Source organism: Coffea arabica, chromosome 8c, assembly GCF_036785885.1.
Source record: "Coffea arabica cultivar ET-39 chromosome 8c, Coffea Arabica ET-39 HiFi, whole genome shotgun sequence".
Lineage (NCBI taxonomy): Eukaryota > Viridiplantae > Streptophyta > Magnoliopsida > Gentianales > Rubiaceae > Coffea > Coffea arabica.
In genome coordinates, this window is record NC_092325.1 from 6,005,269 (window position 1) to 6,023,463 (window position 18,195).

At 35.0% G+C, this 18,195-nt stretch overlaps 1 protein-coding gene across 1 annotated transcript; it reads left to right on the forward strand.

The window, feature by feature from the left end:
• Nucleotides 1-14,736: 14,736 nt before the first annotated feature.
• LOC113705716 (uncharacterized) lies at nucleotides 14,737-17,781 on the forward strand. Its single transcript, XM_072062604.1, has 4 exons — nucleotides 14,737-14,990; nucleotides 15,095-15,255; nucleotides 16,959-17,069; nucleotides 17,675-17,781. Exons 1-4 carry the CDS (start codon nucleotides 14,737-14,739, stop codon nucleotides 17,779-17,781), a joined length of 633 nt encoding a protein of 210 aa, XP_071918705.1.
• Nucleotides 17,782-18,195: the final 414 nt, after the last annotated feature.

Consider the following 18,195-nt stretch of genomic DNA (forward strand, 5'->3'; position numbering starts at 1 on the left):
ACTTCTTTAAAAGTAAAATGCTTAATTTAGTTTATATTCAGAAGGGTTTATTATAATATGAACTCACGGAGAACAATAAAATTATAAAGAGACAGTGAATCTAATATGAAAGACAAAGAAAAGGTACAGCAAGCGGCAACAACTAGCAAAGAGGAAAGATAATCGGCCTAAAATAGCAACATGAAACACACAAATAAGTTGTGATTTGTGGATCCAAACTATAAAAGACTAATTTCTCTTTTCACCCCCAAAAATATTCCATCAAGTACATTCTTTTGGAACCTATATAATTTTTTTTTGAATTATTTGCACCTTAAAGATATCTAACAATCCCAAGTTACTCCAACCACTGAAACTGCTAATCAAATTAGAGAAAAATATGAGCCTTTACTCTTTTTTCTTTTGGAACCAAGTTTTTAAGATTAGCGGGATATATATATATTGGCATTTGTTGTTATACTACTTTTATTTACAAAAGGAAAGATTATATAAATTTGGAATGAATAGGTAAGTTTAGGCTTCAACTTGTCCCAAACGGAAGTTTGAAATGTGATGTGGCAAATAATTAGAAAATGTAGATGCAAAAGCACTCTTGAAATGTAAAACAAAAATTAGGAAATCCATTTGATTATACTTATAAATGTGTATTATATAAGCATAACATGAGTTTTAGTTAGCTTCCGAAGTATATACACAGTATTCAGCTTTATGTACAAATTACAAATTGGCATATCTACCAATTCAATTTTTTTTTCTAGCTTTCTTGTTGGCTTTCATTCACAGTTACACCGGCAAGCTAATACTTACCCTGCTGCAAGAAATGCCAGCAATTCTAGTTATCGCAGTGTAAATGGTGCTTCACAAACCTCAATTAATATGGTGATTATGTTATTTGTCAATTAATATGCACTAATTCATAATCAAACTGCGGAATAAGTCTACTAAACAATCCAAAACATTTCTAATATCCTTATCAACTACAATAAGAAGTGCTTAATATCCATTAAAATATTTTCATCCATTTTTCTAAATATATAATAGTAGTATCTAAATTTATATGTTATATTGTAACACCATAAATATTTTATTTGTGTAATCGAAGAAAATATTTGTATTCACACAAATAAATATCTGTGCATACACCCATTATGTTTATGCAAAAATATTTTTATACATTAAAAAATAAAATAAGCTCGGCGCTCGGTTTCCACAGGCAGTGCGACGATCCACATCAAAAGCACAAAAGTACACTTAAAAGAAACCAATTACAAAGCTAATTAGCTAAGTACTAGTAAAGATAGTAGGACTAAAACTCCAATCCTGTGCTAACTCAGGTGGAACTTTCAGCAAATAATAATAAATATAATTTTTTTTTTTAGAAATTAGTTTTATACTTTAAACAAAAACTCAACGAAGTTTCTATCCTCAGGTTTACACATACACACATATATATACATACATACATACATATATATATATATAAGTTTACACACACACATATACATATATACATACATATATATATATATGTACACACACATACATGCATGCATACATATGTACGTATTTATATATATATATATATATATATATATATGTATATATAAGAAGAAGTAAGATATAAATTTACTTCTGGGCAATGAATCCGTGGCTCTAGGGTTATCTACCAAGGGAGGAAAAAAGTGATACTTCTTCATCAAAAATTCTGGAAGCCTTGTTGTTTTAGAGTTATACGATTACAATTTAGGCATGACTCTACGAGATTACGGTAAGAGTGAATTTAGTAATTTGCCCTCGTTAGTATCTACTTCCTCCTAAGGACCCACTTGGCATCTATATAGGGTAAAAACTTTTGCAATATCATTAATCATAAAAACTTTCTCCAATGGTGATAACAAATACTTTTGCAAATCGCCTTCTTTTGGGGCATAACAAGGTACGTATATATCGTTTCTGCAGGTCTTTTTCCCTATTCTTTATTCTTTTAAAGCTTTTAATCTTTTCGTTGACGTGGGCCTGCATGATTAACATTATATTCACTGGTTTTGTTTCTTTTTCTGATCATGCTAAAATTCGAGACATGTTTTTGTTTCCTGGCTTGCACAGATAATGGAGTACTAGGGTAGATTTTCTACTCTATCCACTTCCAAGTCTTTTTTGTGCATTACTATTGCTTTTAAACTTAGCATTAATTTTAGTTGAGATTTCCAGACTAATTATGACCTGTGTGGATATGAATCCCTCACGGAAAAGTACAAAATCAATTTACATCAATCTACACTAGAACCTTTCTCTATAGCTCGACTCGTGATCAGCAATTAATATTTCTGGATGAGAATTAGAAAATAAAATAGTATGCCTATGCTCGTATGGGAAGGCTTTCTCCAAATTCCCATGTTTTGGATCTGCGTCGTTCTGTAAAGTTAAACATAAAATCTAAGACTTATTATTTGACTATATAAAATACTCCATCCATCCTATAAAAATAGCGTAACTTCCACTTTCACAGAAATTAAGAAAGGCAAGTTAATGTAGTAACAATTTTTTTTGCTTAGTGCTTTCCTCATATGTCCTTACATCAACACAAGTTTTAATATAGTATGTTTATTAGACCTCTCACTGATTCAAACAAGAGAAGTAACAATTGCTACACATTCAACCTTTGTAGTTGTAGCAGTCTTTGTTCAACACATTCAACCTTTGTAGTTGTAGCAGTCTTTGTTCAAACAATTGTGATGCCTTTGTTGGCCTATAGAGATTGAATGGTTATTTAAGGAGTGCTAGAGGAGCTTTTTGGATTCTTTTCATTAAAGGGGGTTACCAGCGAGAGGAATGAGTGTGAGATGATGTGGTATTGTTTTAGTGGTGAAATGTGGACCAAATTTTGGTTCTTAGTAAGAGGATGGGGATCAGAGATATGAATAGTGGTTGATGAATGCTTAGTGGTTGGGGCTTTGATGTTTTGGAGAGTGAAGGAAGAGACGTGGATGCTTGATTTTACTTTTACCTTTTCATTTTTTTAATTTTGCTTTAGATTTAATGTTGTTTCTTGATGTTAGCTTGGCGTCCATATTGTTTTCCGAGGAGTCAGATATCGGTTAGCATATCACTACTCACCACTTTATGTGATGCGATGGTGTATAAGATAAAAAAAGTGACTAGAAAATAAATTTACGACGCAATTGATAAATTTTAACAATCTTAATTTTTTTTACAGAGCTTAATCCTAATAGTCAATGACAGAAGTTATTTTGGATATTTCAGGTATTGGCAGATAAAAAAGAGATATGCGTCCAGCCCACTCCACATTAAAGATTGACTCGTTTTCATCTTTTGTTGAGATGCTGAAAAAAACTGGATTAAACAGTTACAAATCAGAGACTTTTGAAGCTTGCGGCCATAAATGGTTGAGTTGAATCCTTTTTCTCAAGTTTCATTTACTTCCCATTATTTTTGTTAATAAGTTGTTGAACTTGGACAAAAATGGCTAAAAGCGCTGAATCTACTTCAACAGAGAAGTCATTCTGGAACACTTTGTTAATTCCCCTATATCATTTGTGATTACCTTTTTATTTATCTGAAGTACTATTTTGCATGAATTAATCGTTCATACATGACAATCTATACAACGACAAATTTTGGATATATGATACATAGATAACATTCATATTTAAACTCTATATTTTGCATATTTGGCATGTATTTGATCCTGTTAATATATAAACTATTAATGTATGAAAGTTCATGCATGACACATCTATACACGCACATATATATATATATATATATATATATATATACACACACACACACACAAAATTATCAAAATTTATCTTGTCTTTTTTTGTTGGAAGGAAATTGTCTCTCTATCCAAATGGTGACAAAGAAAGAAATGGAGCTGGATACTTGTCCCTGTTTTTTATTCTTCAAGAGACAAGTGCTCTAGCCCTTGGTTGGGAGATCAACGCAAACTTCAAATTTTTTTGTTTGATCAAGTTCGGGACAAGTACTTGACTATCCAAGGTTGTCTTCTTCATGTTTCTTTACAATTATGTGTGAGGGCTGGCCCAAGAATAAACAAACTAAAGTTAGAATAAAATAGGCGGTATAACCGACCATATAATAGATAGGCGGTAGACACCAGCCATATAATAATTAGGCGGTAAAATCGACCATATAAAAGATTGTGGCAACCCAATAAAGACAAATAACAAAGCAAAATAAAAGACACCAAAATTTATGTGGTTCGGTCAAATTGACCTACGTCCACGGGCGAGGAAGGAGCAATATTTCTACTATGAAGAAGAAAATACAAAAATCGTAGGAAAGTGGTTCCTAGGCTAATAAGGCACTTACAAAATGTTTAAGAAATATTTCTAAACTCAAAACAAGAGAGTCTAAAATATTTGACTATAAATGGGTTAAATGATCCAAGAATCTAATAACCCATATAATACTCTCTTGAGTGGTGCAAGTTAAAACCTTCATAAGCCCCCCTATTTATAGGAAGCAAATGAAAGGTTTCCTTAGCCTTTCATCGATGTGGGACGAAGGAAATGAAAAATTATGCCACAAAGTCAAAGTTTGCGGCTTTGACAAATCAACAAATCTCCACCTTGGCATAATTTTAGTTCCACCATCAACAATAATAAAACTACTCCAACTTCTCCACATAAGCCCCAATGGGCGTAAATCACCAACAATGAATACCAATCAAGTCCAAGCACTGCTTGAACTTGTAAATTGGAAGAGGCTTCGTAAACATGTCAGTTGGATTGTCCTTGGTATTGATTTTCTGAATAAGGACCTTTCCTTCAGCAATGATATTCCGAATGAAGTGATACTTCACATCAATGTGCTTCGTCCTCTCATGATACATCTAATCTTTAGTCAAGTGTATGGCACTTTGACTATCACAGTGAATATCAGTAACACCTTGATGTAGACTAAACTCACTAAATAAACTCTTCAACCACAAGACTTCTTTGATTGCTTCGATTACAGCCATATATTTTGCTTCTATAGTAGACAAAGTTACGACAGGTTGTAGAGTAGTTTTCTAACTGACAGCACAACTACCAATGCAAAATACATAACCTGAGAGTGATCTTCTTCTGTCAAGATTCCCAACGTAGTCTGAGTCTACAAAACCAACCAAAGTGTTATTATTTCCTCCAAACTCCAAACATGCATTTGAACTACCTCGCAACTATCTGAGAATCCATTTCACAACCTGTCAATGTGTTTTATCAGGGCAAGACATATATCTACTAACAATACTGACTGCATGTGAGATATCTGGACGAGTACAAACCATTGCATACATAACACTGCCGAGTACAAACCATTGCATACATAACATTGTGGTGATTGAACAGTAGAAAGCCGAAAATGGCTAGTGAGAGGAGTAGATACTGGTTTAGCATCTTTCATCCCAAAACGCTCCAAGACTTTCTCAAGATAATTTTTCTAGGCCAAGAATAATTTTCCTACTCCTCGATCTCGCTTGATATTCATACCAAGAATTTTCTTAGTTGGTCCCAAATCTGTCATTTCAAATTCACTACTTAACTGCAGTTTTAAAGTGTGAATTTCTGACACATTCTTGGCAGCAATGAGCATGTCATCAACATAAAATAGCAAATAAATGAAAGAACCATCATTTAACTTCCGGAAGTAAACACGACTATCATACATGCTCCTCAAATAATCATGACCCATCATAAAGGAATCAAACCTTTTATACCATTGCCTTGGAGACTGATTCAATCCATATAAGAATTTCTTCAACAAGCAAACATGGTCTTCCTTACCTTCAATCTCAAAACCCTGGGGTTGCTTCATAAAAATTTGTTCTTCAAGTTCGCCATGTAAGAAAGCTGTCTTAACGTCGAGTTGTTCTAACTCCAAATTATACATGGTTACTAAAGCAAGCAAAATGCGAATAGAGCTATGTTTAACAACATGTGAGAATATATTATTAAAATCAACACTTTGTACCTGACTATAGACCTTTGAAACCAATCGTGCTTTATACCTTGCATATTCAATTCCTGGAATACCTTCCTTTTTCTTGAAGATTCACTTGCAACTAACTATTTTCTTATTTGACGGTGGCTTTACAAGAACCCAAGTTCCATTCTGATGAAGAGATTTAATTTCTTCATTCATCGCAATCAATCATTTTGCAAAATCATCACAAGAAACTGCTTCTGAATAGGTAGAAGGCTCACCAACTGCATCAATTTCTTTTGCAATAGACAAAGCATATGCAACTGAATTTGCATATCTTTGTGGTGGTCGAATGTCTCTTCTTGATCTATCTCTGGCTATGGAATACTCTTCTTCTTCTAAATTATCTTCAACAGTATATTCAGGTGCATCTACTGGTATTTGTTGAATAGAAGATTTGGTCTGAGAAGGACCAGAACTGTCAATATCAAGGTTCACCCGCTTCTGTGTACTATCAGTAGTACAACGACTAGAAGACTCCTTTTTAGAACATAACATAGACAATTCATCAAAAGTAACATCTCTACTCATCACAAATGTTGGAGATGTGGGATCAGGACACCATAATCTGTATCCTTTCACCCCAGAAGCATACCCAAGAAAAATGCACTTTTTAGCCCTAAATTCCAATTTTTCATCATTTATATGCATGTATTCTGGACACCCAAAAACTTTTAAATTGGAATAATCAGCAGGAGTGTCTGACCAAATTTTCTCAAGACTTTTGAAATCAAGAGATGCAGAAGGAGAACGGTTGACAATATAACAGGCCATATTGATTGCCTCTGCCCAAAAGTTGTTTGTTAACCCTGCATTGGAGATCATACATCTCGTTCTCTCCAAAAGCATTTTGTTCATACGTTCGGCCACGCTATTTTATTGAGGTGTCATTCTGATAGTGCGATGCCGAACAATTCCTTCATTTTTGCATAATCTATCAAATTCATCTTTACAAAATTCCATGCCATTATCTGTTCTCATCCGCTTAACATGTTTTCCTGTTTGTTTCTCAATCAAAACTTTCCATTGCATGAAAGTTAGGAAAACATCATTTTTATATTTAAGAAAATATACCTAAACTTTCCTTGAATAATCATTAAAATCTATGGTTCAAACTATATTACAAATCCAGAAAAAAAAAACATGATTTTTGGTATCAAATGGGGGGAAAATGAGTGAAGTCAAAATTTTGATCAAATCATAGTGAAAGTGCCGCACAACAAAAACAATATCCAAAGCAAAGCAAAGACCAAAGCAGCGGAACACATTCTGAAAACAAAAGCAACGAAACACTTGGTCTGAGAGCTGAAACAAACAAGCTTCTGCACTGAGCACAAAACAGAGCTTCCTATACATTTTCCCCAATTTTTCCAAATCCCTAATATTCTACTACATTTTCCCCAATTTTTCCAAATCCCTACTACATTTGCTTTTCTCCTTTTTTTTTCCAATCTTTTGCCCCCTCTATTTATGTCGAGGAAGCACAGAGGAGCAAGGTGTTGGAGCTGAGAGGAAAAAGATTGAAACAAGAAGGAAAAACTGAGAAGAGAAACCGAGAGAGCCGAGAGTAAGGCTGAGAAATTCTAAGCAAAAGGAAAGGGAAAGCAGCGAGTGAAGGAGAAAACCATCGCTTTCCATCATCATCGTTGAAGGGCAACTCTGTCCGCTAAAGATCTTTCCAATCCGCTTCATTTTTGCTGTCCAGGTATGTTACTTCTTATCTATCTGTTTGACGATGACGAGGTAGCCTTGCCATACTTATGATTTTAAGGTTCTTGGTACAGTCTATGATGAGCCCATGAGGTCTTTCGTTGGATGTTTATGGTTGCCCTCTTATGTTTTGACAGGCCAAAATCAGAAAAATCACATAAATTTCCTGTTTCAACGTTCCATTCCTTTACTTGTGGTAGTGATTAATGGTTTTGTTAGAACCCCTGCAACAAGATGAAACCTTTTGCTTGTTGCAACTGTTTCCGGTACTTTTTTTTTTTTAATCTTTTTTTGCCTTTCGGTCGCTGAGATAGCGTTTGATGTGATGCTGTGTTTATTGTTTGATCCAAAGGTTTTAACTTTCTCCAATCTGGTAAGCCAAAGACTACATCTTTGGTCCTTATTTGCATAACCTGGGTCTGTTAGGGCCTTTGGAGTCCAATCGAAGGATGCGCTGCGACAAGCTCGAAGTTATCGGCTTGTTGCAGCAGTCTTTTCTTTCTGGGATTGCTAAAGTTGTGGTTTCATTTGATAATCTTGTTTTCGTTTGCAACTGGAGTGGGATACTATGAACATATCAGCTATCAGGGCTGTGTTTAGAAAGTCATTAGCCTTGAACTAAAGGCACACTGTCCTCTTTTCCCATTCCCTCGCTGTTATGCGAGCAATTCCAGTAGTTGAGAGTTGCTGCAACAAGGACGGTGCTCCTTGTCCTGCTGCAGCAATGTAGACAGATTAGAGCCCTATTCTCTATTGCAGCAATAAAAATTTTGATCTTTTGAATTGTTGAAGTTTCTGGAATGGTTTGAATTTCCTTTTTGGTTGGTTTGTTGTTTGATAATAATCTCATATATGAGTATGCTACGATTTAAAACAGCAATCAGTAAGCCTGCTACCTTCTGTTGTGCTCCTGTTCGTTCACTTGTTTAAGTAACTGTTTTCTTACGTTTCTGTGGAGTTTTGCTTAAGAGCCCGTTTGAGAGATTTTGACTTGCTTTACCATGAAACAAGACTTTCACTGCTGTTTTCCTTTTCATAATGCCGACCAGTGTGTGAGTGTTAACTTGTTAAGTGAACTCCCATAGGTAAATTCAGAACTGGTGGAGACCTTTTGAATGAATTAGAATTTGCAAACTTTCACTTTGTTAGCTCTTATCCTCTTGTATGTACAACATGGCATTTTGATTATGAGTTTACGAAAGTTAATGTCGGTTTGGCTGCTGAATCTGTTTGGGTTTGAGCTGCAATTGTTGCAGCAGAAAGAGCTTGCTTTGTGGGAGCAAAGAAAGCTTCGGTCTGCCGGAGCCCAGAAACCTTTAGGAAATTTTAGGAACCTGAAGTTTTGGATGCTCCTTTGTTCTTTCTTAAAGCTGTGCTTTGTATCTTTTGATGGGGAGCTTATGTATATGGTGTATCAGTTTCTCCCGTGAAACTGAAGTAATGTGAGCTGCTAACTTTGGGTTGTTTTCACTCTTGTCCATGATTTAAGTTTGTTTTAAGGGCCTGTGATTCAAAGCTGTAATTGCTTGGATGTAGGCTGTGTTCGACAGTCCTTTTTTTTCCTTTCTTCTTTCTTTTTGATTCCAAGCTCCGGTGTTTTCTGTTTAGTTAACAAATTAATCAAGTTTTTCTTGGTTTGTTCGCATGAATGCATCTAAGTTGAATAAAGAAATTGCATGAGAATGGTTGGGGAAGAAAAGAAAAAAATTTCTGAAGTATAGAAAGTAGTTGCAGAGGTTTGTTTCTCAGTTAATTTGCATAATTGCCTTGTCAGGTGTTGTTTAGTCTTGTTTTAATTAAAGTTAGTTCAAAGTTTCGCTTGCTGAAGGTTTATGAATGAAGCTTGCGGATGAAATCATAGGGAATTCACTTTTTAGCATGCTGGAAGTTGTTTTTTTTTTGGTTTGTTGCTGCAGAAGCTGGGTCGTAGCATTTTGCATGCATTTTGCATGGGAATGTTCAAAAAATTGTACTTTAACCCCTTAATTTGGGTTTAGTGCTACTATGGCCCATAAGATTGAAAAGATTAATCATTTTTATCCTTTTGACATATTATTTTTCCTTGGTATGTTTTCATTTGATTTGTGGATAGATTTTTCATGAACTTTAGGATGAAATAGGAAAGTTTAATGGTTTTCTAAAGAACTTATAGTTTTGATGGTGCTACTATGGCCCATAATAACTCAATCACAGCAAATGCTGGATGAAGACTGTCCTTATTGAGGAAATATTTCACTCGTTTTCTTCTTATTTTTATCTTGGATTTGTGTATCAATTTGCTTTCAAAGCAAATCCAGATTAAAAAAAATGGGATGTTGACTTGTGGAAAATGTGAAGCAATTAATGTTGAATATTGATTTGAGTCCCATTTCGAATGGTTTTGTTCCTATCCATTTATTATCATCACTTTTTTTTTGGAATAAAGCAAAGTGGTCATATTGTGAAGCTCACATTATAGTATTATACTTAACAAATTTGAAAATTAGATAACCTTCATGTATTTGTGACATGTTTGACAGTTAGTTTCCTTTTTGTATTTATGAACCAAATGTGTAGTTGTGACATGTTTAAATTTACTAATAGCTGAGGAGGGACATTTAAGAATTACTTCTGTCAACACAAGGTTCTAATCAGATGGTGTTTTGATCCTGGGAGTACATTTGTGGCTTTATCATAGCTTTGTTATCATGAAACAATAACATTACACAAAAAAAAGCTTCAATAGTGTTTCTGTTTCATGATATTAATTTGAGGAGCACAGAAGGGCTAAAGAATAGAAAAGATTATCATTGTCATTTGGCCAATGAGTTAGCTAAAAACTTTTCATGGCCAATGAGTTAGCTAAAAACTTTTGACGGAACAAGATATACAGTCCCAAGTGTTAAGTGAACAATTTAATCAATCTCTGACTTGTGTTGGGTTGGGAGAATACTGCATTTGATTACGTGAACATTTTATCAATCGCTGACTTGTATTGTAAGATTACTGATTTGATTACGTGACTATTCTAAAAGGAATATTCCTCTTGTATAGCAGAGTGGTAGTATAGTAGTGATGGACGAACAAAACAGAAGATTTATTCATCTTTGACAGTATTTTGACAGATTAAAGAAACATTGCTGATGCCAAAATTGGTCTTCATTTGTGACAAACCTCCTCTTTACAACCGTTAACACTCCTCGTTCTTTGGTAGTCAACCAAGGCATCTTGTGTAGTAGATAAGGCCTGCAATTATCACAGCTCCCAGTTTTTCCCTGTTTCCATCCATTGCAGCAAAAACATATCATTTCTTGACATCCAGGCAAAATTTGCAGAAACAAGATTTTTCTACCCCACCGATGTCTTCAGCAATCAAATTCGGATCATCAATCCAATCCACCAACTCTTTCCTCCTACACACACTCCTGTGCACTAATTTTTTTTTTCCCACAGACCATCAATCCATTTACAATCCTCCGGATGGCATGCAGGGTGGAATCCGATTCAGCTCTACAGATTTCAGTTCTAAAGATTGCTTTTTCTTCATTGGGGTAAACAATTTTGTTATGTCTTACTAGCCATGAGAAGAACTGCCACCTACCTACCTAGTCCTCCTTGCTCACCTGTTACACATACTCTCCCCTTCTCCATCTTCTCCCCTTCCATTAATTTGTGTCCGTCTAGCCTTTAATACCAGTATAGTACTGTTTGGTCTCTCTGCAGTGGATTGTCAGTTTCAACTTGAAGAATTAATGTATTTCTAGTATAGTATTTCACTTGAAGAATACCAGTTTAGTACATGCGAAATGTATTTCCTTCAAGTAGTTAAAGGGAATCTTCCTTGTTAGTTAGACTGTTGTGCTGAGTCAACAATCAAGTAGTTATTTTGTTATTCTTGAGCTGTATAAGAATGCAGAAATCTGGATTGGGCAACATGAAAAAATCATTTTGAATAATATCTCTCTTTCTTCTTCCTCAAGTCTAGTTTCTCTCCCCCTTATCACTCTATTTCTGCTGCAATTGCTGCATTCATTACGGTGGTATCATATTAGTGAATGCTTGTTACTTTTGTTGTTTATTTAGCAATTAGAGACTGTTTTGCTTTTGTCACCTGATAACTTTACTAATAACTTTACTACTTTATTGCAGATATATTGCTCATTTTGGAGGTTTCGAAGAAGATTAGCAGTACGGCTTACATGTCGGCTCAAAAACTGTGGTTATAGTGCTGTCTTAAGTTTAGAAAATGTTTCAGAAGCGTGGGAAATGTTTTGGGACTTGGAATATGTTTTTTAGTGCAGCCTTGACTTGTATGAGTAGTATTTGTTCTACTCAAACTTATGAAACTATTTGTACTATGATGTTGCACTTATTTATGATATTTGAATATTTAATATATTATTTTGGCATATTCTATTGTAACGGTGCCTACATTTGTTATTTATTAAACATTGCTGATATTTTCATTTTTTAGATATTATTGTAGTAGGAAAGTCATGTGTAAGGTGTTGTAAATGAGTAGTATTTTTCTAGGCAAGATGTCTTTATTGACAATTGTTATTGTCACTCAATCAAAACTGTCTATTGATAAGGGAATGTTGTCACAGTTGATCAGGGGTTTATTGACAACAAAGTCGTCACTAATTCCCCTATGCCCTCACTATCGTCCCTTCATGCATCACTTGCATCACTGACAAGAGAAGGTGTTGTCACTAGATTTATAACTTTTATTGATGACATATGTTGTCATTAAAAGTTTCATTCACTGATGACTCTAAGGTCGTCACTGTATAATTTCATCTTTTACTGACGACATAGATTGTCATAAAAAAGGTTCTATTTACTGACGACTTTAAAGTCGTCACTGTATACTTTTACCGACGGAGATTCAGTGACGACCTTGCGACAACTGAAATGTTGTCAATAATGGTCATCAGTGACGACTTTTTGATTATTTGTGACGAAAAGTAGTTATCACTGATGACCAAAATTCTTGTAATGATCCAATAGACTCAAGAGTGCTCAAAGAGATGAGATTTTTCTTCAAATCTGGAACATGTCTAATATTTGTGAGCGTCATTACAATACCATCGTACATTTTAATCCGGATTGTGCCTTTGCCAACAACTTTACAAACGGCGTTGTTACCTATTAAAACAACTGCACCTTCAGTTGATTCATATGTTGAAAACCAGTCCCTATTGGGACACATATGATATGAACAACCCTAATCTAAAATCCACTCATTATTAGATCTAAAATTATTTTCTGTTGCACAGAAAATGGTTCCATCATTCTCATCAGCTGCTATACTAGTTTCAGCGGATTCAGTATTTTTCTCAAAAAATTTCCCTTTTTGCTTTTTTTTATTTTTCAATTTAAAGCAATCAAAGATAACATGACCCTTCGTTTTACAATAGTTGCACACCACATTTTTATGTCTGGACTTGGATCTATTTCTATTTTCTGTGTTTTTCTTTTCAGATCTACCCCGAACAAATAAGCCATCGGCTTGACTTCCACTAGTCTTCCCAGTAATATCCCTATCTATTTACTTTTTAGATTTTAATGCTGATTTAATTTTTTGATACGAAATTATTTCCTTTTCATAAATCATAGTATCACGAAAATACTTAAAGGATTGGGGAAGGGAACACAAAAGTAATAGATCCTGATCTTCATCATCAATTTTCGAATCTATATTCTCCAAATCCATAATAATGGAATCAAATTTATCAAGAGAGGAGAATATAGATGTACCTTCAGACATCCGAAACATATACATGCTCTGCTTCAAATATAGCCGATTCTCAACTGCCTTCTTCATATACAAGGCCTTAAGTTTGTCCCACATGGCCTTTGCCAAAGTCTCAGTGGCTACCTCCCGCAAAACCTCGTCAGAGAGATTTAAGATAATACTGAACCTTGTCTTCTTATCCATCTCAGTAAAATTTGTATCTGTCACATCCTCTGACTTTTTCTCGATTCCGTGTATCGCTAGGTCAACTCCGTCTTGAACCAAAATGGCCTCCATCTTGAGTTGCCACATGCCGAAATTGACATTCCTGTTGAATTTCTCGACAAACAACTTTGTTATCGTCATTGTTGTCACAAAATCTGTAACCTAAAGTTTGTCTCAAAAACTGATCAAACGGATATGAAAATCTCGTGAGTGGGCCCTACGGGATGAGCGGGCCCCACAAAGTAAGCAAGCCCTACAAGGTGAGCGGGTCCCATAGGGTGAGCAGACCCCATGAGATGAGCGAACCCCACGGGATGAACGGGTTCTACGAGATGAACCTGTTTTACAAAATGTATCAACCAACTCTGATACCAGTTTGTTAGGACTGGCCCAAGAATAAACAAACTAAAGTTAGAACAAAATAGGTGATATAACCGACCATATAATGGATAGGCGGTAGACACCAGCCATATAATAATTAAGCGGTAAAACCGACCATATAAAAGGGTTGCGGCAACCCAATAAAGACAAATAACAAAGCAAAATAAAAGACATCAAAATTTACATGGTTCGGTCAAATTGACTTACATCCACGAGCGAGGGAGGAGTAATATCTCTACTATGAAGAAGAAAATACAAAAATCGTAGAAAAGTGATTCCTAGGCTAATAAGGCACTTACAAAATATTTAAGAAATATTCCTAAATTCAAAACAAAAGAGCCTAAAATATTTGATTATAAATGGGTTAAATGACCCAAGAATCTAATAACCCATATAATGCTCTCTTGAGTGGTGCAAGTTAAAACCTTCATAAACCCCCCTATTTATAGGAAGCAAATGAAAGGTTTCCTTAGCCTTTCGTCGATGTGGGACGAAGGAAATGAAAAATTATGCCACAAAGTCAAAGCTTGCGGCTTTGACAAATCAACATAATGTTTTCCATTTTCTGTTACTATTTCTTTTTCGCTTTTATTTATTTAGCAAAATTAGCCATACATCCCCTTGCTCCGTTAACAACATCTACTCTTTTCTTACATTTAGATGCTAGTGAAAAGGTGAGACGATTCAATGAAATGAACAAAGAATGGGGAATTGCTCGGTTGTTGTCGCAAAATGTTTTTAACGACTCTAAAAAAGGGTACCTTATTCAAGATAAATGTATGTTTGGTGTGGAGATTTTTGCCAATCGTTGCACCGGTAGAGGAGAATGTCTAGCATTTCCTGAGAAAATTGATAGCATTCCTTGCACATGGAAAGTAAATGCTTTTTCTGCTTTGAGTAATGCAACGTATTCTTCTGATGAGTTCACCATGGGGAGCTACAAATGGTATGCACTCCATTTTTCTGTTTCCCAATCTAGTCTTACATAATTGCCATTTGGTTTAATTTCCAGCTTAGGCTTATGTAGCTTCATACTTTTGTTGATTTCAGGAAATTATTGCTTTATCCCAAGGGAGACTGTACGCAGGAGGGGCGTAGAAATCTTTCAATTTTTCTAACATTAGCAGACATGAAAACTGCAGCAAGAGTGCACGCAAAATTCACACTAAGCATAGAGAATCAAAAGGATAAGGAGCACAAGAAGTTTACAGGTCAACTTAGCAATCAGCATTCTTGAAGATACAGATTCTGATATTTCTTTTTTTTTGAATTATTTTCATAGTCGCCTGGTTTTGAAAAAGTGTTACTTTGCAGGTAATCAATTTTTCTCCGCTTCAATAATAGGTTACAATTTTATCATTTATTTTATTATTAATATTCCCTATTACCTGACCTGATGTGGATTAATTATTAGATTCTACTCACTTTTCGTAATTTGCATTTATTTCATGGAGTAGAACGAAAATACCACAACCCAAGCCAATTTGACAGTCATCGAGAAAGAATTCAAATGGAAGGCATTCAGGGGAATTTTTGGAACAAAGAGACACAAGTCCTTTTTGGTAATTTGGCCGAGGACAGCAAAAGAAAAAAAAAAAAGAAAGCAAGCTTGGGCAATCTTCGTGGGCCTACGGATTGGAGCCGCCGCACGGAAGTAGTATGCATTAGATACGAACTAGAAGTTGCAGAGGATTAGCACTCCTTTAGTTTTTGAACTTTTCCTTTTTGCTTTTAAATAGTTTTTCTTCTTCATATGGAAGAAAAAGGGAAGGCAATTGATCACTTTCCGTAGTGTTGCCTTTTTCCTTTGACTTCCCAGCGAATTAACTTTGCTTGATAGGAGACAATGTCCGTGAATAGTATTTCTGAATTCTCGCGTGGGTTCTTTTCATTCGGGATGAACTAAATCCCCTTTTTCTAGTCAGGGAACAGTGGAGGCTTTGGTTTGCTCAAAAATTGTGAGATCGATTTAATTTTATCTTTTCCTTTTATTTATTGGTATTCGCATATTCTTTGATTACAGCGCTTACGATTGTTCAATTAATTGATTTTCTTAGATCCGAATAATTAGTTAATTGGGTAGTCTATTGTCAATTGGGGCATTAAATTCGTAATTGTTTAATTACCTTGAAATAGTGACAACTGGCATGATTGGATTTGTGTCAGATGAATACGTGGGTTAACCTAAATAACCCTGGTAGTGCTTTATTTGATTAAAATATGGCTCCTCTAATATGTAAGACAATTGGGGAATTAAATCTTATGAGCGTACTTAGGATTATTTCTCAATTAGACTAATGATTAACGGGCGTACTTTAATCACCGACACAGTAAGGAGGGGTTGATTGTCATCGCTTGTTTGGCAGTTATAACTTATTTATTGGTAAATAATTGAAATTACCTTTGCATCGATGATCAATTAGGTGAACCATTGTTGAAGTTATTTATTAGCTAGATCCTTAATTATCACCCATTTGATTTTAGTAATTTGTTATTTAATTTTTAGTAGTTTCTTAGATTTTATTTGAATTTCTTTTATTGTCACCTTGTGCACAAAAACACCCCCTTTGTTACTGCGAATTTAAAAGAAACAGTTTCACCCAATCCCTATGGATTCGATCCTGCTTACCACTATTTACAAAAATTAACTTTAGTTGAGCAAGTTTTTATTATTGCACAGGATCGACACCTGTCAATTTTTGGCGCCGTTGCCGGGAACTGGCGCTAGTTATTTGTTTCTTTTTGAGTTCATCTTGTTTTCATTTTTTTATTTATTTTTTTATATAGTTTATGGCTGCTAACATTCCATATTTTGATAATAGATTGGACTTTATTCCTGAATGGAGTCATAAAACTTGTGTTTTTCCTAATGATCAATTGGCTGTTGCAAATTGTGGAACTTATTTTGTTTCAGGTTATTCAATCGACATATGCCCCGCATTTCAAGACATCATAAGTGCTCCAATTGATACTTTTGGAGATTTTCACCTTGATTTCAAATGTAGTATGACCCTTACTGAAACAGGTATGATCAAGGATGGTAGGATAATTCGAATTTTAATTATGCGATCGGGCTAATGGATTTTGTTATTTAATTTTTAGTAGTTTCTTAGATTTTATTTGAATTTCTTTGATTGTCACCTTTTACACAAAAACACCCTCTTTGTTACTGTGAATTTGAAAAGAAACAGTTATATCCAGTCCCTGTGGATTTGACCCTGCTTACCACTATTTATAAAAATTAACTTTAGTTGAGCAGGTTTTTATTATTGCACAGGCCCGACACCTGTCATTCAACTCTAATCTGGGGTTGGTCAGCCTTCTTGCCACTGGATGATCTTGAAGATTCTTCCAAAGGCTTTCTTGTGCATAATACTTTGATCATCGAAGCTGAAATCACTCCTCTCTCAACACTAAAGAGTTTTACCTGAAATTTCTGAAAAGGGACTTAATCATATGCATTTGAGGAAAGAAAAGAAAAAAAAATAGCTTGATTGCATGGGACATTGCTTTTCACAGTTTTGTTTTGCTTTTCAACAGCAAGAGTCTCAACAACCATCATCCATGTCAGGTATGTCTCTTGAAGAAATGATTGAATTACTAACTGCTAATACATATCGATTTCAACAGGAGACATAAGCGATGGCGAATCAAGTGCAACTATTGACATCCGGGATGGCGGATCAAATGTATCTATTGACATCCAGGATAATGCAATTAGCTTCTCACATGTGTGAAGAATTGCCCTCACAGACCAACATTAACCTTGAGGAAGATGAGAGTGCAATTATCTGGCCAAATGACATGGAACTGCAAGAGTTTCAAGAAAACGGATCTAAAGATGCAGTTGAAAAGGAAGTTGACGTGCAAAAAATGAGCCCCCAATATCAACTCGTCCAAGTGAATGAATCCAGTGAACAACCTCTAAATACGGTGACATCTCCTCCATTCCTCAATCAATATTCTTCTGACTCTTATTCTTCAATTCCTGTTAATGAAATTGACTTTATTATACCAGAAAATCTTGAATTTCATGACAGGAATAAATTAAGAGTGGCGATGACAAGATATCTTGGACCAATAAATACATGTGAGGGAGGAGTAAATGGAGAATTCAAATTATTGTTGACTTGTTTGGCGCCATTTACTAG